Genomic DNA, 25,197 nt, shown 5'->3' with positions numbered 1-25,197 from the left:
GCAACCCTAAGCGAAACGGCAATGCTATGCATGTTCGGGTGGAAGGAAGGAAGGAGGCAAATGTGGAACTCTTCACTCAAACATGTGCACAGGGTCGGTGCATTGGAGGAGCAGGAGGCCAGCTCCGCTTCCATCCCAGCGGTGTTTGGCATGGCGCGAAGAAAAGTCTCGGCAAGCTCTTTGCAAGCTGCCAAGGCGCGCGCGGCCTCGCGCAGGGGTGGGCGGAGCTGCGCCGGCGCCGAGCGGCGTTTGCTTCCCGCCTCGCGCTGCCGGGGGGCCTCTTCTTCCCAACCGCCTTCACAGTCCGGGAGGCGCCGTGGCTGCGGTGGCGGCTCTCGCATGTCTTTAGCTACCTCCTCCGACTGCCCGGGCGCTCTCCGGTAAGGAGGAAGTCAGACTTCTCGAAGAAAGGGCAGGGGCTGCATTTGGGGAGGTTTGGGGTGCAGCCGCTGTGCGGTGCATTGGTTCCTGCCTTCGCCCAGTTTTTGCAAAAAAAACAAACCCACACATAAATAATAATAAAAAACAACAGCTTACCTGGAAGAAGTCACTTTCTCCTCCGGAAACCTGTAGTCCTCATCTCAGAAGGGGAAACCAGCTGTGCGTCCCACCTAGCGCTCTGCACATGCATCAAGGCAGCTTCGCCTGTACACGTGTTACATTCCGCGGATTGATTGCTTATGTATTTACACACACCCGTGCAGTCGTGCGCGAAATTTTATTCAGTGTACCCCAAATAAAATAATGACTCTCTGAACCTGCTGTCCATAACCTTTCGATCTGGCTATAAATAATAGTTTGAGAGAGATTTCAGAGAACAGATGAAGGGTTGTACTGGTACGTGTATTATTTCCTCAGAGCAACCCCAGTGAAATAAGTGGACTTAAGGCCATTGATTTTAATGGGTCTGTTCTGACTAAAATGGGATGTCATCCAAGGAAAACATTGTACAGTAGAAGACATGTGTGTGAGCCCAAAGCTTGCTTTTTTATTTTCTCTCATAAAGGAAGAAAAGGTTTATATCAGCAGAGTCTCATACTTGCACCTGATGAGTCTATTTTCATCTAGACGCGTGTCTAGGCCATTTCCCATCCCGCTTCATTTAAAACAAAGCTAAGTAAATGTAACATTGGAAGGGGGGGGACATTGTCCAGCTTTCCCATTTATTTGTCGTGTAATCCCTTCTCCCCCACCCCCATGGTAGTTTAGCATTACCTTGAAGGCAATAAATATTCATTATAATACACAGGGAGATAAATTTAAAAATGTTTTATTGATCTGTCTAGCAAGCCTCACATTCATGCAATATATCTACATTTATATGCTAAGTCTCTTTGTTTCATTCAACTACTGCTGACTTTTGTCAGATTAAACAGTCATTTGCCTTTGTTCATGCTGTTTTTTATCCCTGTATTGAATTTTCAAACAGCTAAAAAGCAAATGTGTTTTTAAACTTTCTTGCAATTGTGTTTCTTTCTAGATCTCGGGAGGGTGTTAAAGTATGGAGATGGCTTCAACACAGTGTTTGGGATCAAAAATTGATATGGGTAATTCAAAATATCAAATAGCTTTACAAACTGTAGGTTGAACTGTCAGGGGCTCTAGAAAGTCAACATCTGGAACATGGGGGAAACAGCAAATTCCGTAATGGGCTCTGCGTGGTATCTGGGCATGCATTGGACCCAACTCTAATGAGGTATTCGGATGTGGAGGCGATGATCTTTATAATGCAAGCGATGGCAGACCAAGAAGTTCAGGATGGCCCTACACATGCTTGGTGCATCTCGGAGTTCCCATAAATAGGATGGCCTTGGATACTTCTGCATTATGCAAGAGTGAAGTGGCACCCTTCTGGCTGCAGGATTGCACTTTACAGAATATCGTGATGTCAGGAACCTCCAGGTTTGCAGCCCCACAGGAGCACATGCGCCTTCTAGGGGTAATGCTTCCAACCCAGAACACACACCCCCATCTGACTATCACCACATCCCTATCCGGTATGCCCCACAGAGGACCTTAAGGTCCATGAATAACCATAGTTTAGAGGTCCCGGGCCCTAAGGAAGTCAAGACTATCCTCCACCAGGGCCAGGGCCTTTTTAGTGATGGCTCCAACCTGGTGGAATGCCCTGTGCCATGAGACTAGGGCCCTTCAGGATTTAACCTGCTTCCGCCGGGTCTGTAAGACAGAGCTATTCCGCCTGGCCTTTAATATGAATTCAGCCTGATCTTTTATTTCCCTTCTCTTCCCTCCTCCTCCCCTTTTATGAAGATTACCCACTCTGAGACCCCACAGCTAATTCTCCCCTGGCCTCCTTGCTGGCCCAAGTAGGACTAATTCAGCCAGCTAGCCCTGCTGACTAGCTAAAGTTTATTGGATGGATTTCCCCCAAATTGATTTTTGAACTTTGGATTTTATTGTTATTCATGCTTTTATACTGTATTTTATGCTGCTTCTATGTTAAAATTAAGAGTTTTAAATTTTTTGTTAGCTGCCCTGAGCCCGGTTTTCTGAACTGGGAAGGGCGGGGTATAAATAAGAATTTATTTATTATTTATCCCTGGTGCAACGAGTGCAGCACCATCACTAGAAGAGCACCACTACTACTTTGTCCCTTGACATGCGTCACTGCTGCAACGGGCGGTGATTTGTGTTTGTTTTCTTCCCCATCGTTCTACACATGGCACATGTATTTAAATTGTTCACTTACTAAATTTCTGCTCCATAACTCATTTTGAATTAAGCTCACAGAAGTTACTACCCCACACACTTTTTTTTACTAACCTGCCAAAAGCCTAGTACACTGTGCTAGCTTCTATGCTGGAGGAAGCCTGGAAAGGCAGGCTAAGAAAAATATTCGCCTTCTTCCAAGGCAAGGAGGAAGACTGTGGTCTGTTCCTTCTCTGCCAGCCTGATGTACTTCTTTGCTGGTTGTGGAGGAAGATACTTTCCTTTCTCTGCCGGGAACATGGAAAACAAGCAGGTTGGCAGAAGAAACAAGCAGGTTGCTCATTGACTTTACTATTTGGAATTCCAGGCACTCACTGGCATGGAATTCCTAGGTGCCTTTGGCAGCTAGTCTGGTACTTAAATATAAAGCAGCCATAAACTTCAGCACAAAGTGCTGCCAGAACAGATAATATATATCATTTTATGCTTTTTTTCCCTTTTAAAGGGATGTGGGAAACTCACAGAACTGATGAATGAAAATCAAAAGCCATTCTCATTCCTGCTGGATAACTCTTTAGCTAGTTTTTCCTTGAGTTGAGATTTGCCATTTTTAATGGTTTGGGATCATGGGGGGCTGGGAGTTGAATGCTAATATTCCTAAATGGTATTAGAAAGCAAATAGTATTTTCTTTTATATTTTATGTGGCAAGATGGCAAACCAAAGAGCCCTTTCAAAGCCATGGATGCTGAAATATATCTTTATAGAGATATTGAGTGCACAGAAAAAGAAAAGGTATGTATTTCCAATTGTCAAATATATAATTGACTATAGTTGCCATTGTAATTGTTTTCATTAGTTGTTTATTTTTATTTTTCAAACTTTCATTAAATGAAAAATCAAGCATAAATGAAAACATCACAGGAAACAGAAATATCAGAGCAGAGACGCAAAAGTAGGCCAGAGGTATCAGTAATACCTTCCAGACTTTTAGTATAATAGAAATTATAACAAGTCTAAAACATTTTTAAAAACACAATTAACATGGAAATCCCTTATTTTCCAAGGGTTTGTGAAGCTCCACAGATTCTTATTTTATTGTATCATCCACAGCCATTTATAGGCCAGGAGAGCAGTTTGATTTTATTGTTTTCGTAGATAATGCAGAACACAACCAAACAGAAATTTACTTTTTTTGACCTCTAGAGGCTCTTAGTTTATAAGTCACTTTTTCTGGTAGAATTCCCATACCTTCATGTACTTATTATTTAAAACGTTTGCCCTATTAGGTTGGGGAAGTGGGGCAGAATGGTAGTTTTGTGAAGAGATAGTACATACTTCTCCCAATACAGTGGTACCTTGGTTTAAGAACAGCTTAGTTTATGAACAACTTGGATTAAGAACACTACAAACCCCGAAGTAAGTGTTTGGGTTTGTGAACTTTGCCTTGGAAGCAGAACATGTTCTGCTTCCTATTGAGTGTGTTCCATTTGTAATTTGAGTCCCCCGCTGCTATGGGAAAGCACGCCTTCGTTTAAGAACGGACTTCCGGAACGGATTAAGTTCATAAACCAAGGTACCACTGTAATTCATATAATGGCAACAGTTGTAAAACAATGTTATGAGTCAATGTTATCCTCTAAGCATGTAAATCTGTTAATTGGATGTGGATGGGTGGCTAATTTTTTTTTTTTTTTAATGAGACTCACTCTTCTGGGTGAAATGCCCACACTCATGTGTCCATGCATTCACTCATAGTCACACACCCACACACAAACACTCATCCACACCCACACCCACACCCCTTAGCATCCTCAAATATTCTTCAGAAGCTGCAACTTTGAGGGCTTGGAAGAAGAAAACATATTAAACCAAATTTTGGGCTGTTGTATTGGCTGTCATTTAGCTTCTGGCATCATTCAAAGTTCACATTTGTTTGAACTTGCATAACTTAGAGCCTTTTCAGTCAGTGAAATGGTGTGTGGAGAAAAGTTCACACACCCACACCCAGCACAGTGACTTTGATCCATTTTTTCCTCCCCTATGTCTACTTTTATACATCACTCAGTAGATCCAATCATGGGTCTTGGGTGTCTCATCTAGTTCAGTTAAGTGTGAAGTTTAAGTGAGAGAAGAGATTTCCTTTCTCTAAAGCTGGATAACATGGATTTCAATTTCAGCTTAGAACAGTTCAACACAATCTGAAGGTGCATGAAAAGAGCACATTTTCATCAAGAGCTAGGTCTCGAAAGGCTCTCAAAAAGCTGGAAGAAGCCATTGAAAGAGAAACAAAACAAGAAATAGAGAAAGAGACTTCTGCCCTGGACTGGACTCTTGCTTTTGCAAAGTGTGAGTAAAATGAGTTACAAAAATATAAATCTGAGTTTACCAGATCTTGTATTTACCAAGAATTTTCAACTATTCATATGCAGGATCTTGTGATTAACTGGTTTATAGATTAATTTATATACTATAGGACCTGTAGTACAGGTCATACGTAATTTAAGATATATATTTAAATTCAAAAGAAGGTCCACAACTTGTGATAATATAGTACAGTGGTGCCCCGCAAGACGAATGCCTCGCAAGACGGAAAACCCGCTAGACGAAAGGGTTTTCCGTTTTGGAGGTGCTTCGCAAAATGAATTTGCTATGGGCTTGCTTCGCAAGACGAAAATGTCTTGCGAGTTCCTGCGGGGGTTTTTTCCTCCTCCCCCCCCCTTTTCCCCAAGCCGCTAAGCCGCTTATCAGCTGATCCGCTAAGCCGCTTATCAGCTGATCCGCTAAGCCGCTAATAGCGCTAAGCCACTAATGGGCTTGCTTCGCAAGACGAAAAAACCCGCAAGACGAAGAGACTCGCGGAACGGATTCTTTTCGTCTTGCGAGGCACCACTGTATTGTCCTTTTTTCTTTTATATCATTATTAAATGACGTTTCAGTGATACATTTAAGTCCTCATGCCAAATCATGTTTGTGCCAACTGTGGTTTAGAACCCAAACCATATGACAAATCACGTTTTGTCTGCTTTCATTTTCAGCACTTTTGTTTCTAGATTCCTGCACCTTAGAGCCAGAGCAGCAGCTGTAGCTATGGCTTCTCAATTCAAATATCATGGCAAACCTCTTTCTGATTCTAGTTTGCTGACTCATCACAAACCATGGTTCATTGATTCAGGTATCGCATCAAATCATAGGTGTGTTAGCCATGGTTTGGCATTGGGTCCAAATTGAGATAGTATGCAAAGCTAGTGAATCCAAGATAGCCACATAATGTCTGGAAAGATGGTTATACTTCAAATATTGTTTATAATTGAGTACACATTCAGTTTATTTAAACCTACAAATTGCAGAGGTTTGAAGATGGAATCTAACAATTCTAACTGTTTTAAAGGTATTCAGAGTGATAGGCAGTCTATTACAGAATACATCAATGAACAGAAAGAGTTGTTTCTACTGGAGGTAACTATTTTGTTTCGTGTAGTTGGTGCACTTAAAAATGGGAAAGTTCTAGTTACAGGAGCTTCAGCTACACACTGGAACATTTCTGTTTAGTTCAGAACAGATCACTAAATCAAAGCAATTGAGCACTAAACATGGTGGCTGTATGGCACTGATTTTGTTTGGAATAAATCATCCTTTAATACGCACTCACTGTCTTAATTCTCAACTATCCCTTCATTATTTACTATTTAGTGTCCTGACTAATTATATTGGTTAGTGAATAAGCCTGAGTATTCCATTCTGACCCCATGCACAATTAACAGCATAATAAACCTGCCCAAGGGAAGACAGAAAAAAAGTTTCTGACTAAAAACCCAAAGATTCCATAAACCCCGATTTACCCTTAAGTTAATGAGAATATGGTTTCTCTGTAGCATGCACTAGCTGTCTGATAGGACTATTAACTTCATTGCTGTTAGGATGAGAATGCTCGATCGAAAAGCCTTCAGGGTAGTAATCTGAAAGAGGAGCGACCAGGCCTTGCATAGCCTTTTTTTGCTATTGGAATGGCATTCAGCTTTGCAAGGTGCTTGAATACGAAGATCCTTTTGTGCTTAACTTTTTGCAATGTTTCCCCTTCCCAGTATGCGGTTAAAACGAAACAACGCACCATAGCCAAGCTGGAGGAAATGGTATCGGAGGAAGAGAGGAGGGCCAAACTCGCCGAAACAAAATTAGAAGAAGATGCAATAGCATTTGATGAGTTTCTCAAAGAAAACGACAGACGTTCTGTTGATGCTCTTAAAAGGTTAGACACTTTGTTGCAATTTCTATTATGAATAACAAGCTAGATGGTTTGACTGCAGGGCCTGCACACGGAGAATTCTCATAGGGCTTGGTGGTCCTGTTTGTGCCGACCTACCTTCCCACGCAAATGTGCTGACACAGGGTGCCCCAGTAGCCATTGCAAAGAACAGGAAGGCCACGTGGGCCCGCTGTATCGCTGTAGCAGACATTCTTCAAGCATGATGTGACCCAGCCAGTGTTTTCTTTTCTTGCTAGTACGCTCAGAAGTAAGAAACTTGGGGACTTTACATCCAAAAACAAGCTTTCGACCACCCCAGATCATTCTACCCTGCCACTAGGAGATTGCCCCCATCAGATCCCAGCATCATGTCTGAACAGAGATTACTTTTTGCTGATGTAGTTGTCGAAATGTGACGTCTCTGCCCCAGTTTTTGCTAATATACCTAAGAAGAATGAAGGGGGGGGGGGGAGGTCATTATACTGTACCTACAAATAAGGAACTGACAACGGCATCAGATGAATTAGATATATGTGAAACAGCAGTTCATCAAAATGTTAGCTCGCTTGAATAGTTCGGTTTTCAGTAGCCATCTGTGTGCAGGAAGAGGGCAAGATGAACGGGTGTCAGCAGGGAGGGTGTTACAAGTTTTGGTGGGGGAGAGCAGGGCCTCTACTTCAAGCTTGGGCAGAATGGCTTTGACGAGATGGGTTGGTGTTTGCTTCATTCTCTAATGTTTTCTCCTCTAGTCTGTTGACTTTTAAGAGGTGAGGAATTTCTGGTTGATTCTTATGGCTGAAAGTTTCCCTACCGACATTGAGAGGTTTTTAAATGTGCTGTGCTAGGTGTGACTGTCATTGGCGGAATAATTCATCAGTCTGAAAATGTTCATTGGTTTTGTAATGCACTGATTACTAACGTAACAGTCTGAAACTGGTTTTCAGAGTGATTGCAGATTTGGCTACTTGTGGACAAAAGCAAACCAGACTGTTCACCTATTTTCTGGGGGGTGCAGGCAGAAAAATGTGTTTCTATTTTAAAATCTGCCTATATGCACCCAGAATTACAACATCTATATTATTTTTAGTGCAGCTCACGAAGCAAAAGCTAAAATGGAGGTGACAGCGGAAGTGAGGTCAGCAATGAATGAGGTGTTCTCTCTTAAAAGGTGAGTTCTTTATTTCACATATTTAGCAAAGCATAACCTAGGCTGCTGCCAGTTTTTTGGGGGAGGTGGTTATGCAGCAATGAGTGTTCATCTTGATTTGCTTGCAGGGTGTTTATACATCTATGTGCAAGTCATTCACTTATTCAACACTTCTTAGTGCAGTTCCTAATTGGTTTTCAAACTACAAGAAGTCAGATAAGGGATAACTTCCATAGCAGCTTTCATACTACAGCTTGCACAAGTGGAATACTAGCTATGCATTTAGTTCTTTTTTATATTGCTCAAGGCTTGCACATAATATGTCAAAGCCCTTCTCTGAATGGAAAATACCTCTTGTAGGCAGGATAGCTATGGATCCAATACTTTCAAAATAATAGAATTCAAACACTAACACACAATATTGTTGCACGCTGCTGCCACCCCGCACACAAACAGCAGGTAGAGAAATAAATTGTGTGTGTGTGTGTATTAAGATTCAGGCTTAATTAGAGTTAGCATAGCTCAAAATGTTAAGATGAAACAAACCTTAAGGTGACTCCCATAACTCTGATAAAAACTCGTTCATTTGCTTTTGCATTGTTTATTACAATAATGTCAGTTTATTTTCTTTATAACATTTAGCTGTTGTATTTCACTAAAATATGACTGTCTGCTTGCTTATAAACGATCATCCTTTAATGTCTGCAGTGAAATTGCAAACAGTGAAGATAATCTGAGACTGTATTTATCCTACGAAGCTTTTTTGTTGAGTGTGTCTCCTAAAGAGTGGCAAGAACAACAGATGGCAAAAAAGAAGCTATTGAAAAAGGATAAAAGAGACGTTTCAAAGTCTTTGCTTTCTTTTCCTGCTCGTGAGAAAAGCAGGATGGGGTCTACTTCTTTCATATTACACCAAAAAATACGTAAGTATGTCATTTTAGTACTGTCCACTAGAAACTTATATTGCACCTCACCCCTGCATGTTGGAAGTCACTTCAGTTTCCCCTTTTTCCAATTCTCCCAGAGTGGAAACTGAGAAACAATCTCTAAGGATCAGTGTTGTTTGCATATCTGCCCCATTGATGTATAAAGTGCAGACCAGTGAAACAGTATTCCAGTTTGCTGGATGATGCAAACTCGACATTCCCAACTGATGGGATGGCAGTCCTTGTCAGCCTTCTGCCTTCTCTTCCACTTCAGGGTCTGACTGGTCCTGCCTAGTCGGTGAAGGTTGGGTGTACTGGTTTTTTTAGGAGCCTTGGTTTTTCTCATCATTTACCTTGTATTAGAGAGATTGAAAAAAACAACAACTTTCTAGCCTTTGTTTTGTGTCTACCTTCCTCCTTCCTTCCTTTTCCCCTCACCATCAGTTTGGCTCTGGTACTTGAAGGATGTGGTCTTATTACACCAAGTTAGACCATTTGTTCTATCTAGCTGTCATCACCCTAAACAAATTAAAGTTCCTTGGATTTTTTGAGGGAAGCCATGACTGTTAAACCAGTATACAGTATGAGTGCTTTAAAAGTATGGTGTGGGTGTGACCCACTCTGGTTTGGATTTAGCAAGCTGGTGTGTATAAATAGCCTATCAAGTTACTTACTACCAAATATTTCTGTGCTGTTTGAACCACGTCTTTAGACAAATGGGCTCATGTCAAAGGGCAACAACATCCCAAGAAACTGCTACCTTCATCATCGTCAGTATTTTTTTCTGAAACTGATGTGAAGAAAGACCATCAGAAAAGCCACGGTAAGGAGCCAATGGGAAGAAGGACTTTCTTGTAGGAATATCATCTTTGCCTGCACCAGATATTCCAGGCAGGACCGCATTATGAATGGAGCAAGGGCTGCAAGAGCCACAGTGGTGTGTAGTGGCTAGAGCAGGGGTTGGCAACGTGTGGCCCATGGGCTGGATGCGGCCCACAAAGACTGTTTTACCGGCCCACAAGCCGCCCTGAACCACCTGCTCAGCGAGTCCCCAGTGCAGCGCGGGCACTCGCTGAGCGGTGCCAGAAATCACATCTGCGCATGCGCAGATACCAGAAATCGCGTCTGTGCAGGCGCGATTTCCGGCGCCACAGAGATGCGCAGGTATCACGCTGTACCAGTCCGGCCCACAGACGATCTCCGTGGGAGTGATCTGGCCCATTGCAGGTAAACCTTGCTGACCCCTGGGCTAGAGCATTCGACCAGGTTCAAATCTCCACTCAGCCATGAAACACCCACTCCCCATCTGGGCTTCTGGACAGAGTCTTCCTCCCAGATCCCCAGGGGTACCCTGAGGTATTGCACTTGATCAAAGGCGGTGATGCATCACCTCCTGGGAACAGACTAAGGATTCGACCAAATGCCTTATCCACCATTGCCAGTCAGGGCAGTCAGAAATGGGGCAGGCAATGGAGCTTTCCCCTCTGCTAACTTCTGTATGCAGCTTTTGATTCCCCACCCCCACTTCTGAAGTTGGCATAATGTTATGCCAGTGTTGGGGATGGGATCAGTCTCCCCCGCCCCCCCTCCACTACATTTTGGCCACTCTGCCAGTATGGAGTAGTACCGGTATATCTGTGACGTTCTGCTGGCATATCATCATTGGGAGAGACATATTTGGGCTTGTGATGGAATACCAGGGCTTCTCTAATTCGTCCTACCATCCCTGCCACCAAAGTATATTGAGTATTGGATTGTGTCCCAGCTGTATATGATCTAAGAGCCTTACATTGTGTGCTGTGAATCATACGCCTCCCATTGCCCATCTGTACAGCAACAGTTTGAGGTAATACATCACTCTTTCCACCAGGGAAGCTTCTGCTCTGTAATTTAAGTGTCAGCTGGAGCTTGCGCACAGACAGTAGCTGAAGGAAGGCGATAAGGAATTTCAGCCACTCACATTATGGCAAATGGGATCAGGGACCACCTCTTATCTAAGCAAAACTCAGGAATTGATATATAAGAAATAATAGGACAAAAGAAGTTAAGGCAGACAAAATACCCCCACGCCTTTCCCTTTCCCCCCCATGGTAAATGCTAGTGGCAAGGGTGCCTTTCTAGTTCTGAATACAGTTCATTTGGGCAAAGTTTATCAGGCACTAGCTGCACAACGAATACTTGTATGCAGGATCTGATGTCTTTCTTTAAGGCAGTGCCTCTCTTGTGCAGCTCCACATCCTGTCTTTAATATAAGGCAGGGGTGTCTTAAGCTGTGGCCCTACAGATGTTGCTGGACCCCAGTTCAGCTCAGCCCCACCCAGCGTGGTCAATAGGGACAATTAGGAATTGTAGCCCAGCAAAATCTGGATGGCCACAGGATAGGCACTCCAATATTAATGAAAATAACATAAGATATGTAATATAGTTCTCATAACCCTGTTGCTGAATAAAGGTAATAATACAGACTTGTTAATTTTTGAAGGAGGCGACTACAGGTTTTTTAAGAGGGGATCAAGACTATCACTGAGCAAAAGATTATCAGTAGAAGGGAGAAAAAAATCGCTAGCAAGGTACTCTATGAAATTTAATTGCTTTTAAAAGTTCTCTCCGTTTCGGGTTGTAGATGTATCATAAAGAGCTTCTCTTCAAGAAAGAGAAGCGCTTATCCCTTTGGGGCACGTGGAAGTACAGCGGACGCTCTGGTTGCGAACGTGATCCGTGCGGGAGGCACGTTCGCAACCCGCAGCGAGCGCCGAAACCTGAAAGTAACCCGTTCCGGTACTTTTAGGGTTTTGCGCAGTGCGCAACCCGAAAACATGCAACCTGAAGCATCTGTAACCTGAGGTACCACTGTAGTTGTACAATTCTGCTTTGGGGCGCCAGCTCTCCCATCTATCATCCCCTTGGCTACTGGCATGTGAACTAGAGTGTCAGCGGGGACTGCGGGGAGTTGGAATCATAACATCATTGGGAGCACTGCACGTTGGTTAGCCTGGGCTTACACAGAACAAAGTCTCGATTTTATCGAACACAACGTTCCTTCCACCACTGAGCACTGACCTGGCAAACTTCAATGTATAAACACAAATCTGAATTAATTTTTTCCTTTTATAACAGCTGTGCAAGTGAAAAAAGTATCTCTGCCTCTTCAGATGATGATTTTTCGCTTGAAGATCTAGACACTGACGAGGTGATGAATTAATCTTTGTTAAATACAACAGCATCCTATAAAAATGGGACCTTTTGTTGCTTTTCATTCAATTGTGCAACATCTTCACAACCTCTGGGCCAAAACTGCTAAGAGGTAGCCACTGGCCGCAAGCATGGCTGTAAGATTCCTGCATGTATGGATTCCATCCGTATGTTGAAATGTAAATTCTTCATACCTAAGGGAACTTTCTGTGTAGATTTCAGTGTTCTTGGCCCTCTAGATCAAGGATTTGCATATTCGTATTCATACCTGCAAGTATGCTGTAGACTTGCATAAGGGAATCTGGCTTCAAGGCAGTGTTCTGAGATTAACGTGCAGCAGAAAAAGAACTTGTGAATTGGCCTTCACTTGGACAATAATTTTTAACATTTTTTGTTAAAATTTAGTAGCAAGGCAAGTGCAATCTGTCATACCTAATGCTGCCCAGTGTTAAAAATCTCCCCTCCCATTTTTAACAATTTTTATTTTATCAAGAACTGTTTGCAACTGCATTGATATGACTCATTTTTCAGCAACTCTATAGTATTCCTTCTCCTGCATTAGGAACCAGAGATATATTTCAAAGATCCAGATGAGTTGCTTCAGATGTACAGGCATCTTGAGGAACAAAATCTATCACTGTTTCAAAATATTCAAGATCTCAGTGGAACACTAGAAGACGCAAGGCAGAGAGAACAGGCCATTGTTAAGGGAATGTAAGTTTAAGTGAAACATTTTGAAATACGCTGCTTCTGTTCATCCTCGGGTACAAAGTGGGTCCCCTTCCCTTCTCCTAACACGACTACTACATATTTGTTTAGTGAAGCCAGTGTGTTTGCCACTATATGGAAAACTAACATGACAAGAGGACAGAACTTTGTAAAAATAGAAGTAGAGTTAATGTGTAGCAGAAATCTCATCAATTCAGGGAATGCTTTGCTGGGCTTCGAAAGAGGAGAGTGAAGTGGCTTTGATGGAATGAGATGGGAATGTTTTGTTCCCCACCACAACTGCAGACCATGGATTAGTTTAGGCTTGAGGTTGGTAGCAGCTGAAGCACCATAGCAAGTGATAGACAAAACAAGTTATCATGCTGAAAGCCAGAGCAGAAAAGCAGCACAGACAGGAATAGAAGAAAATAACCAAGTTATTTAGCAGTAGCGTTTACACTGATTCCTTAAATCGGAGATAACCAATATGGCACTCTTCAGATACAGTTGCACAGACCTGGACTTTGGCCATGCTTGCTGGGGTGATGGAAGTTATAGCCCTAAACATCTATAGGGCACTAGGGCACTATGCCTTAAACAGAACACCCATGGCTTCTTAATGGACCAGTTTGAACAGCCAATCAGCAGTTCTAGGAGACTTCAGCCTGGACTAGTTCCACACTGGAGCATACAATATTGGCAGTGTTAGAAATTAGCCAGGCGCCAGGTGTGTTTTGCAATTGGTGTGGGTCCAATTGCAACCATGTTGGGATCTGTTAACTGGGTTAACAGATCCCCACATGGTGTCTCTTAGAGAAAGATTGGAAATAATTTTCCTTGAAGCTTGAATTTGCTTTATTCTGGATTGTTTTATTTGATGTTTTAATGTCTTGCAAACTGCTTTGAGATCTGTTCTTTAAAATATAAAGCAGCATATAAATGAATAATATTATTAGCAGATTTCATTGCAAAAAAAGGCACCTAGACATTTCATTGTGGTGACTGTAACCTAGGTTTAAGGTTCCATTTGGCGATTAGATTTTATAACTGTGTTTCTAACACTGAATATTGGTGGAACATAAGCATCTGAACAATTTCAGTGCCATCATCAGTCTTTTTACATCTTTTTATTTAAGATTATGTGTTTCCATGCTAAACGTTTTCTCCAATATCAACATCATTTGCACAAGTATGTCCCTGTTGTTTTACAGGTATCTTCAATTTTTTTTAAAAAGAAAAACAATGGTTTTTCTAGTCAAGGAGTGATTTTTAATGAGCTCACTCCCCTTGAACCTATTCTGTTTATACAAGTAGGCCACTTACAAGCGTTAACCATCTTGTAGGAGCACTTGCACAAGCTCTGAGAGATCTTTGCCCATCATCACTGAACTATGATTCTCAGAATTTCCTGGGGAGACAGAAATCCTATTAAACCTGTTAAAAGTCTGTAGAATAAAAATGCTGCTTTGCCTAGAACAGCCAGAATATGAGAGTTGGGTTATTGCACAGAAAAACTAATCTACAAAATAGTCTTGAATACTAGTTACAACTTTTCACAGCCTTTTTTATAGGGAAAAAAGGATAAATGATATAGTAAATGAGAAAAAAGCTCTTACAGCTGCTCGCCTCAAAGAAGAACAGAAAAGTGCTGAACTGGAATTAAAAATCAAAGTGTTTTCTTCCGGAGACTATAATCCAACATCCATGGTAATTTTGTATGTTTATACAATCTTTATAACATTGATAGCTCTGTTCTAAAAACCTTGACAGGCTACAAGACCACAGCGCCAGTGGTATTCCGTGCTTCTCCTACTCAGAGTAGACCCACTGAAATTAGGGTCATTTCAACCGGTCTACTTTGAGTAAAACTCAGTTTAATACTATCCCTAATGACTTGGGTAGAAGTATCACAATTTGTCTATGTTACCTATGTGTAGCAGTTTGAACCAGGGCCAGTATAGCTAGGGGATACAGTATCAGGGAGCCCAACACTGGCATCCTACCTGGTGCCCCAAAAGTGGACACAGAAGTAGTGGTGTAGGCATATACTGGAAACAGGAATGTGCACCAGCTCCATGTGATTCAGGGGTTCTCCTAGTTCTGAGTTGCACCATTAACAAGACATTTCAAGGCGTATCAGGGACTCCCTGAGCTGGTTTAGTTTCTAACTGCAGGAAGTTACTTTCACAGGGTACTCCAATGACAATGATTTGGAGGAGGGATCCACAGGAATTACCGTATTTTTCGCACCATAGGGCGCACCTGACCATAGGGCGCACCTAGTTTTTAGAGGAGGAAAATACGGAAAAAAATATTCTGAATCAAATGTTGCAGTAAACTATTTAAAGCAGCAAAGCGGGCGGCTCCTGTCCACTTTGCTGCTTTAAATTGAGCCTCAGAGGAGGGTAGGAAGGGGAACCATGGCTTATCTAAGTCCAGTTAATAATGCTGAGCCTGACTTATGGCCATCGAGATTAGCCTGGCCATCTCAGTGGAAATCTGGGGAGGCTGAGGTGGACTTTCAGTGGTCAAAGTGTGGTTGTGTCTTCCTGCCCGGCCTCTATTTCCTGCCCTCTTTCCCCCCTGCACCCCCGCACCCTGCTTTGAGGGAAGGAAGCGGAGCCATGGATCCTCTGCTCGGAACTGCACTGGATTCCCTCCACTTTGAAGCAGGAAAGTGGGAGAGGAGCTGCTTACACAAGTGTAAGCTGCTCCCCTCCCACTTTGCTGCTTCAAAGGGAGCCCGGGAGAAGGGAATCTGCTGCATTCGCCAGCAGAGGATGCATGGTCCCCTTCCTTCCCTCCTCCTTAGTTGCTTTGAAGGAGGAAAGTGGGAGAGGAGCTGCTTACACGAGTGTAAGCTGCTCCCCTCCCACTTTCCTGATTCAAAGCAATCACGGAGGAATCCCTGTGAGCAGCGGAGGATTCATGGTTCCCTTCCTTCTCTCCTCCTTAGTTGCTTTGAAGGAGGAAAGTGGGAGAGGAGCTGCTTACACGTGTGTAAGCTGCTCCCCTCCCACTTTCCTCCTTAAAAGCAATCACGGAGCAGCGGAGGATCCATGGTCCCCTTCCTTCTCTCCTCCGCAGTTGCTTTGAAGGAGGAAAGTGGGAGAGGAGCTGCTTACACAAGTGTAAGCTGCTCCCCTCCCACTTTCCTCCTTAAAAGCAATCACGGAGCAGCGGAGGATCCATGATCCCCTTCCTTCTCTCCTCCGTAGTTGCTTTGAAGGAGGAAAGTGGGAGAGGAGCTGCTTACACGAGTGTAAGCTGCTCCCCTCCCACATTGCCGCTTCAAAGGGAGCGCGGGAGGAGGGAATCTGCTGCAGCTTCCCCCACCTCCCGCAGAAGCCGCGCGCTCTTTAAAGGGGCTGCGCGGCTTCTGGCTTTTCTGGGAGGTGGGGGGATTCCCCCACTTAGTAGAAAAGCCCGCAGGAGCCGCACAGCCTTTAAAGAGGGCGCCGCTCTTTGGGGCTTTTCCCGAGGAGGGAGAACAGACCGATGCGGCCAGTCAGTCCCTTCTCCCTCCTGGAGAAAAGCCCGCAAGAGCGCACGAAGCTTGTGTGCGGCTCTTGGGGGCTTTTCCCGCCTGCCTCCCCCTTGCATTCGCTCCATAGGACGCACACACATTTTCCCTTGCTTTTTAGGAGGGAAAAAGTGCGTCCAATGGTGCGAAAAATACGGTATGTCCCTATAGTATTGTAAAAACACTTTCCCCCCTGGAGAGCCCCCAGAAGCTCAGAAACGCATTGAACTATTAGATTTATTTGTGCCTTTATTAGATTTACTCCTACTTGACATTCAACACTGCATTGACTTAACACTGCAATCCGTGTGCCTTATTCTGCCAATTCTCTTACGATTTTGCCTTACGTGCTGAATAAGTGCCATCACATTTTCAGGACTGTTTCCCTTTTTGGGACTGTAGAATGAATTTTCTATATTATATTTAAAAAATGATTATATCTTTTATATTGCTTGGGAGTTCATCTTATTTTAAAGTTTCAGTGTAGACCTTTTTTTTGTTTAGTATAACGTAAGCATTTGCTGTGGTTTACATAAAATCCCTTTCTTAAATCTTAAGGATAAATCGCTGAATACACTTAAGAAAAAAATAACAGAGGTGTATAGGGCTTGCTGTGGAACGATTGAAGTATCCAGCATGACCGCCTTTCAAATGCTGAAAGCAATAGAAATCAGAGTTTCAGAACAGTGTGAGATGTTGGAAATACTTCCACCGGAATACCTTGAGACTGTTGAAACTATGGAGAAACTCCGAGCAAAACAAAGACGGCAGAGGTAACCTTAATGCCAGTGCTTAAAGAAGTATGCCAGTTATGTATTCCCATCACTTAGTCACATCTGAGTTTGCAACACTATCTTCTGGACCAAACTTTTGAGACAACAGTCACCAGTTTTTAGCCTATAGGCATTACAGTTTCACAAAGTGAAAAAGATTTCTGTTTAGATGGACATCCCCACCCTAGTATTATAAGTATTTTATAAGTGACTATTAGTTGTCCCACCTTCTTAGGGCCAGACTAGACATAACATCATTCACATAATTTAGCAATTACGTAGGATCTGGGTAAATAGCAGACATGGAGGTGTCAATCCAGGTCCGGTCATGGGGCTTGCTATTTCTAGCAATACAGTTATTGCCAGTGCTTTCCTCTCAATTCAAATAGCAGACACTAGTGCAACAATTCAGACTAAGGCTGGAGCAGGAGGGAAAGAATTGAAGTGGATCAGCCACTTTTAATCAATTCACCAATTGCTCACAGTGCTGCAACTAGTTTACCCCTTAGAAATTCTGTCTCTAGCTCCCTCATTTTTGTTACCACAGTAATGCTGAATTTTACAAGCATAGGCACAATTTCAAGGCTGCATCACTGGAGGGAGAAGATGTGGACACTTCCCTCTCACAATATACAAACGTCCTCTAATTCCTAAAATCTCTCTCTGATTCTTAAAAGAGTTCGTGAAGATAAATTGAAAGAACTGAAGAGAATCCAGGAAGAACGGCTGAAGCATGCTCTGGAAAGAGCAATTGCAGTACCAAAGACAAGGGTTAGTAGGAGTGCTTAAAAATATATCTTAGGCTGTAAATCTTACTGAACTCAGTAGTACCCAATACTGAGTAAAGATGGTTAGGGGCATACTGCAACATGGTGATAGTGTGCATGTTAAAAAGAATCTAGAATCTGTATTATAGAAAAAAGTTTACAAAGAAAAACTTTCATGCTGATTTAACAAAGTAGGTTTATATTTTCTGTCTTCATTTTAGGTGGGAAGAAAACTGGTTTTCCGCTCCCAGCCGCCAGAAGCTAAACAAAAAGGGGTACAAGTTGTAGATTTAACTACAAAAAGTGAAGATGATTACTATTTCTGTTGAATTCTTCTTGTTTCATGACATTTCTTTTTGGAATAGCGCTAGATCTTGATTCTAGCTCTGTTTAGCAGAGTTATAGTAGGTAAACTGTGACAGATGTTTGATCCAGTTTCCTTTTAAAATACATATTTGTTTGACTATAATATAATTATCCATTAAGAACTGTCGGAAATAGTATGTTTATTTTTCTTCCATAGTGGTAATTTTTCTTCAATGACAATGTTTATTGTTTGGCCATAAAAAATGTTACTTGACAAAACTTGACAAAAAAAGCAAGCAAACAAAACCGGACAACTTAATTTCTTAGCACAGTCAAAAAACAACACCCCCCCCCAAAAAAAATAGTTATTCTCTCATTTCTCCATCTTCTTCTTCTTCTTCCACACCCCTTATATAAAGGACATTATTGCACCTGCAAATCAAACCAAAAGTTACTTAGTTCTGCTGTGATCCACATGAGTTTAGAAGATTGTTTTCTAAAGCTAGTTACACATCACCTCTATTTCATATACCAAGTTATTTTGAAGTATTCTATGTTTGCTATGTTCAATTAATTGGTAATAAATAAAAATTTACCTTTGTTCATTGCATACATCTTGTTACAATTTCTTTTCCAATTGCTATCATTGGCGTAGGGTTAAATACTAAACTGTATAGGTTTACTATTACACAAATGCTTCTCTTTCAGTTGCATAAGAAAGAAATAATAAAGCAACTGTACATACAGGTAGTACCTTGGTTTATGAACTTAATCTGTTCTGGAAGTCCATTCTTAAACCAAAGCGTTCTTAAACCAAGGTGTGCTTTCCCATAGCAGCGGGGGACTCAATTTACAACTGGAACACACTTAACAGGAAGCGGAACATGTTCTGCTTCCAAGGCAAAGTTCACAAACCCAAACACCTACTTCCGGGTTTGCAGCATTCTTAATTCAAGTTGTTCATAAACTAAGCTGTTCTTAAACCAAGGGACCACTGTACTGTCTTTCTACTGCAGAAGTACCGTATTTTTCGCCCTATAGGACACACTTTTCCCGCTCCAAAAATGAAGGGGAAATGTGTGTGCGTCCTATGGGGCGAATGCAGGCTTTCGCTGAAGCCTGGAGAGTGAGAGGGGTCGGTGCGCACCGACCCCTCTCGCTCTCCAGGCTTCAGGAGAGCCCCAGCGCCAGCCCCACAAGGTCGGGGACAGAGGGAGGCGGAACGCCGCCATCCCGCTGTCTCCCGAAGTGGTTTGGAGGCTGACGGTGGGGAGACCCCGCCGCCAGCCCCGCAAGCTCTGGGGACAGTGGGGAGGCGCAGCGCGTCTTCCCGCTGTCCCCGGACCTGGTCTGAAGGTGGGCGGCGGGGAGAAGAGCGCTTCTCCCCGCTGCCAGCCCCGCAAGCGCCTGGGGGGGGGGAAATAATTTTTTTTTCTTTATTTCCCCCCAAAAAACATGGTGCATCCTATGGGCCGGTGTGTCCTATGGGGCGAAAAATACGGTAATTCATTGGTACAGGGAACTGAGACAATTTTCAGTGCTCTCTGCCACCTCACCCATCACAATTACACTGTCAGTGAGACAGGAAACCCCCTGCAATATGCTGAGAGGAGGTGCAGCAATCTGGATACCATATTTTTCCGTGTATTGGACGCCCCCATGTATAGGATGCCCCCTATTTTGGGGGACTCCAAATTCAGAAAATGGGAAATTGCCCTGACTTGTTGAAATTTTTTTTTGGGGGGGGGAGGATCCCCAGAGGCTAACAGCCGCGCGCACATCTAACATGCCACCTATCAGCTGTTCCCTTGCCAGCAATCACTGAGCTTGGGGAGGGGGTGGAAGAGTGGTGAATTCCCCCCCCCATTACTTTTAGCACTTTTCACCTATCTCGCGGGGCTTCCATATTCTGCTTGCCTCCTCCCACTCTGCCTGCCCTACAGCCAGGAGGGAAGCTGTGGGCAGTCCGTTTTTGTGCAGTGTTTTTGCGCGGCTCCATTTGTGTGCAGGCGGTGCAACGTTAAGACAGGAGGAATGCGGTGACTGATGTAATACTGTCCCCCTGCGCCTTTCACATCAGTGAAACATCGCACCTTGTGTTCCTTCTGTGTAACGTTGCGCCGCCCGCACACAAATGGAGCCGCGCAAAGACGCCATGCAGAAAAAACAGATTGCACGCAGCCTCCCCTACAGCTGTAGGGCGGGCAGAGTGGGAAGAGGCAAGCAGACTAAGAATGCCTCGCAAGAAAGGCTCAGAGGGGGGAGAGATCTTCAAACGCTGCGTCCAACTTGAGCGGCAGCACCTTTCCTGCGCGATGTTTCGCTGATGTGAAAGGCGCAGAGGTGGGGATCTTACTTCAATCGCCGCGTCCCTCCTGTGTAACATTGTGCCGCCCACACACAAATGGAGCCATGCGAAGATGGCACACAGCAAAAGCGGACTGCCTACAGCCTCCCTCCCAGCTGTAGGGCGCGCAGAGTGGGAGGAGGCAAGCAGACTATGGAGGCCCCGTGGCTTGCCACTGCCAGGATCTGTGACTGCTAGAGAAAGTACTGTATTTATTTATTTATTTGCTACATTCCATGGATAAGACGACCCACGTTTTCAAACCTTAAAAATTGGGTAAAAAACCTTGTCTTATAGACGGAAAAATACAGTAATTGCTAAAAATTGCCCCTCCCCTCTTCCACTGAGATTCCTTCCATCACCAGAAAGATGGCACAGATTTCAGAGAACACCTGAAATAATTTCTTCTCACCAAAGTTATTCTGCTTCAAGTTGCATTTTAAGTATCAATCAATTTCTGGTATCAATATTTTAATATTCTAATTAATGGATTTTAACATGCACATGTGTGTGTGCGCAGACACACACAGCATGTAAATACCGTTAATTCTAATGTTAGTTACCTTATCAGAACTTCACCAAGGTGTCCAGATAATGCACCATCAATATATTCTTCTGTATTTGCAAGCTTAAAAAAAAAATTGACACAATTTTATAAGGAAAAGAAGCTACAAAGGATAGCATATGTTCCTATACCAATAGAGGTTTTCCACAAGACCTTCTTACATCTAATATAAATTCAAACATTAAATATTTGCTTCCACTGGATCAGAATCCCTTCAGCAAACAAAAAAGCATGCCTTAATCCTACTCAGTGTTAATAGTTCTCTTTAAGTCATGAATATAGCACTTGTTTTTTATAATTTTAGATTATAACAAAAAGAAAAACATTTCACAAGTCGTTCAACAATAATTTTAACATTTCAAGCCTTGAATTCCCTCCCCCTCTTTCTGCAGTTCCTTAAAGTTATTTTCATCTTTCCCTGCATATCCTAAATTATCTTGTCTTAATTCTTTTTATATATAGCACTTTTTAAGGACAGCCTCTTGTTTTCACATAAACTTTGCAGACTGACAGCTATAGAATCCAAATAATTGAGCTATGGTTCTGGTTACTTGCAAATCCAGCACTTTGTATTTTTATTTACTTAAAGCATTTTTATCCCACTCTTCAACCAAAAAAAGGCTTTGAAAGTGACTTACAGATAACTTAAATAAGGCAATCTGTGTGCTCAAGCTTACAATCTAAAAATATGAGCACAAAAAGAAAACAGATTTGGAAGGAGGAGATTAACAGTTACAAGTTATTCTGATGACCAGCTGGGTTGGAAAAGCTCAAGGAGAAGACCAAAAGCCTAAATCTAGATGTGCAGACAGATGTACAGCCAACTGCTTGCCCAGACAGCGAGCATCTATTGTAAATAGCTAGAACTACACTGAACAGTTTGAGATGCAATAAAGTATCCCTTTAAAGTCCATATTTATTGCTGCAATTAGCACAATACATTAGGTCTTCCCTTTGTTCCTCTGTTATTTGGGCAGCCCAGTCCTGTGTGGCTGCAATGTTTATCTTAAAGTAAGCCCTTCTGAATTCAGTAGGACTTACTTTTGCATAAAATACATAGAACTGGGATACGAACCTGCTTTCCCTAGTACCCAATCAATGTGGGAGGCCATTCTCTCTTTTGACCAAGCAATATATATAAAGGCACAGAAATGAGAGGAGTGAGTGAAGAACAAGTAAAAGTAAACAAAGCTTCTAAATAAAGACTAGAATAATGACTTCTATAGAGGAGGAGAGTAGAGGTTACAGCAGTGTTAAATAAAAACAGCTTAAAGGTAAACCAATTAAAGTTGTATGAAAGGTAACTATTTTTAAATGGCCTGTCTGCTTTTAAGTGAAACCCAAATTTAATACAAACATGACAAATTTGTACAATTAAATTCTAAAAACTATGACACAATGATTTAAAGTCAAAGGCTATGGGGAAAGTGTGGTTGGTGTCAAATGTAATAGCTATGAAACAACATAGGCAAAATTAGTTTTGTCTGCTTTACTTCCTTGAAGTTAAGGCAGCAATCTAGTTTAGAATTATAGTTGGTCAGTGTTTTTCAAAAGAAGACTCCTAATCTTGCAAAATCCTTGCACATGCATAGAAAACCAGATTTCAGAATTTGTCCTTTCATATACAAAATGATGTAATGCAAAGTAATAAGATCTGCATGATTAGAAATGTCAGATTATATTCCTAGGTAGAATAAAGGCTTGTTTATTAACGTTTGAAATCTATATAAAATCACCTTACCATCGGAGCTTTTGTTGATCCAGCCTAATATTATCTACATTGAGCAGCTGTTTTTCCCCCATTAACTTCTACCCAAGATCCTTTTCATTGAAGATGCCAGGAACTGAACCGCAGACTTTCTATAGAAGCTGTACCACAGAGCAGTCGTCTCACCCCACTAACGTTCTATCAAACAATTAAGCTGCAATCCTTATACACACTTACCTGGGAGTAAGCCCCATTGAACTTCAGAGTAGATATGCATAGTATTGCACTGTTGGTATGCACTCTTTATTCAGATAATCAGCCTGATTAAATCATCTTTATTTCAAACCAATCCACCCTGAGTTAGCAGAAGACAAGTGAATAAAAATCCCTTGCTGATAATGACAGTAGACGAAAAGAGTGAGAAGGCTGGAAAATGGGGGGAAGCAGTACATAGTTTTCAGTTTGAGGTGAAACTGTGTACATGAAATTCTCTTTCCTTTTAAGTAAGAATTTACACCTGCATTTTATACTGCTGTTTCTATGTTAAAGGAGAGTATACTGAAATTTTATACTACCTGTGAGCTAGAATGGTCAGAATGCCAGACTAGGTCCCTGGGTTCAAATGCCCACTCGGCCATGAAGCTCACTGGGTGACCCTGGACCAGACACTCTCAGGCTTCAGTTAGATATAGCATTTAGCACTGGTGACATGAAGAGTACTTAGAATAACACTGAACATCATGACTTACAACATTGAAGTTGAAAGTTCCTTCAATGTCATCAATATGACAATTTGTGTTTCCCATTGCGTTCTGCATTTCAAGACCAATATTCTACAATGCTGGGTTGTGGTTCTTTTTTTAATACACAGGCACATCAGTGTGTGTTTTCTCCCTGCTGCACCAGCTACTAAATACCTAAAAATGTTCAAATGGCACAGGGGCTACAAAATTGCCTCCCCAGATAAAGGCACAGTCTTGACTGGATTTTGTGTGTGTGCACCAAGAAGCTGTTGAACCATTTTTCTGTAAACTTTTATGCTGTAGGGGGATGCTTTGTGTCCCATGCTACGAAAAATTCTTTTTTTTTAGCTATCTTTGCTGTGAATCGTCACCTTGAATTACATTACTACAAGTTTCTAACTTTGTTTGAAAATGCTCAAAGAGTACCTGATATTTAAAGCAACAGTGCACGGGTCGTGCAAGCTCCCCGCCAGCCAACCTTCCTTACCTGCATATTCATGTAGCCATCGACGGAGACGAGGTAGCCTTTGTATTCCATCCCCCACTTCAGCTTCACCATCACTGGCTTCCCAGTCAGCCCGTTTAGGAAGGGCTTTGGATTGAGAGGCAGACTCTGCGCGGGACAGGAAAAAGAGCATCATCGCGACGTACAGTGGTACCTCGGGTTAAGAACTTAATTCGTTTCGGAGGTCCGTTCTTAACCTGAAACTGTTCTTAACCTGAAGTACCACTTTAGCTAATGGGGCCTCCTGCACGATTTCTGTTCTCATCCTGAAGCAAAGTTCTTAAGCCGAGGTACTATTTCTGGGTTAGCGGAGTCTGTAACCTGAAGCGTCTGTAACCCGAAGTACCACTGTACAACCTCCTCGTCCAGCCCCCACCCCCTCAGAAGCGGGGTAATGCCAAGGACTGGACATGGGGACCTCTGAATGCCAAGCACGTGCCCCGTCCCGACGACCCTTCCCTCCTCCCAAGGAACGACCCTCCTTCTCTCGTTCTCCCTCGCCTCCCGCCCGCAGACTCGCCTGGGACTCGCGAGCCGCCAACCTCCCCCACGTCGCGGCTCAGCTCACGCGCGACACAGACACATTTCTACTCACCATAGCAACCAGACCAACCGAAGGGCGGCTGCGGCAACAAAAAAATTACTCGCAGGCAGCACGTGTGCCCGCCAAAGCTCTAAAAAGAAAAAAGCACGGAAGTGACGAAGAACGCTTCCGCTTCCGCTGGTCTGCGAGGGCTCTTCCTGCTGACCTTTCACCTTAACGAGTATTGCCGCCCATCGGCTCATAGGTATTCGTTCCTATCTCTATGGTCCCGACCCAATGAGCCGATGGGAAAGCAAACTCTTTTCTGATTGGGGAGTTTCCCAAGGGAAAGCCGGGGACTAGAGCCGAGGAGGAGAGATAGAAATTTCAGAGTGATACTCAGCGTGAACTTCTGTCAGGGATGGAGTGGCTTTGCAGATGCAGAGCAGCGTCGCTCTAGGCTTCTGATAGCGCCAAGGTGGAAACTCTATAGTACTTTGCCTTGGAATTCAGAGGGGGAAACCGGCTCTGTTTAATGCAAAGGTTAGAT

The 25,197-nt window shown here is 42.9% G+C and overlaps 2 protein-coding genes across 5 annotated transcripts in view; one reads left to right on the top strand and one right to left on the bottom strand.

Moving 5' to 3' along the window:
- Window positions 1–24,865, bottom strand: part of SNRPF (small nuclear ribonucleoprotein polypeptide F) — a 228,166-nt gene extending 203,301 nt beyond the window's left edge. For 2 of the 3 annotated variants that reach the window (XM_083401097.1, XM_083401096.1), the window contains exons 1-4: window positions 24,720–24,846; window positions 24,107–24,232; window positions 21,167–21,231; window positions 18,622–18,688 (exon numbers count right to left, since the gene is read on the bottom strand). In XM_083401097.1, the coding sequence (XP_083257223.1) occupies window positions 18,622–18,688; window positions 21,167–21,231; window positions 24,107–24,232; window positions 24,720–24,722 (261 nt within the window). In that variant the 5' untranslated portion in view covers window positions 24,723–24,846. Of the gene's footprint in view, window positions 1–18,436; window positions 18,689–21,166; window positions 21,232–24,106; window positions 24,233–24,719 lie in introns of those variants that run through there. The other variant, XM_083401095.1, reaches the window with a different exon arrangement.
- On the top strand, window positions 216–18,599 carry CCDC38 (coiled-coil domain containing 38). 2 transcript variants are annotated; one of them, XM_083401066.1, is made up of 16 exons: window positions 216–380; window positions 1,481–1,547; window positions 3,381–3,463; window positions 4,849–5,017; window positions 6,060–6,127; window positions 6,754–6,917; window positions 8,002–8,082; window positions 8,770–8,984; window positions 9,700–9,810; window positions 11,470–11,557; window positions 12,105–12,177; window positions 12,742–12,893; window positions 14,459–14,594; window positions 16,969–17,183; window positions 17,861–17,954; window positions 18,172–18,599. In XM_083401066.1, the coding sequence occupies exons 2-16, from the start codon at window positions 1,502–1,504 to the stop codon at window positions 18,277–18,279; spliced, it is 1,803 nt and encodes a 600-aa protein (XP_083257192.1). In that variant the 5' UTR covers window positions 216–380; window positions 1,481–1,501; the 3' UTR covers window positions 18,280–18,599. The 2 variants fall into 2 exon arrangements, with proteins under 2 accessions (XP_083257192.1, XP_083257191.1); XM_083401065.1 differs by having other exon boundaries at window positions 14,447–14,594.
- Window positions 24,866–25,197: the final 332 nt, after the last annotated feature.

Source organism: Podarcis tiliguerta, assembly GCF_965153285.1.
Source record: "Podarcis tiliguerta genome assembly, chromosome: 10".
NCBI classification, from domain to species: domain Eukaryota; kingdom Metazoa; phylum Chordata; class Lepidosauria; order Squamata; family Lacertidae; genus Podarcis; species Podarcis tiliguerta.
The sequence above is the reverse complement of the archived record's forward strand: the minus strand, read 5'-3'. Positions and strand labels throughout refer to the sequence as shown.

Coding starts and splice junctions, on each gene's coding strand:
- CCDC38 (XM_083401065.1), top strand. CDS start 1,502: ATGGAGATGGCTTCAACACAGTGTTTGGGATCAAAAATTGATATGG. Junction 9,811..11,469: donor AGACCATCAGAAAAGCCACG/GTAAGGAGCCAA, acceptor TAATTTTTGAAG/GAGGCGACTACAGGTTTTTT. Junction 12,894..14,446: donor CAGGCCATTGTTAAGGGAAT/GTAAGTTTAAGT, acceptor AACTTTTCACAG/CCTTTTTTATAGGGAAAAAA.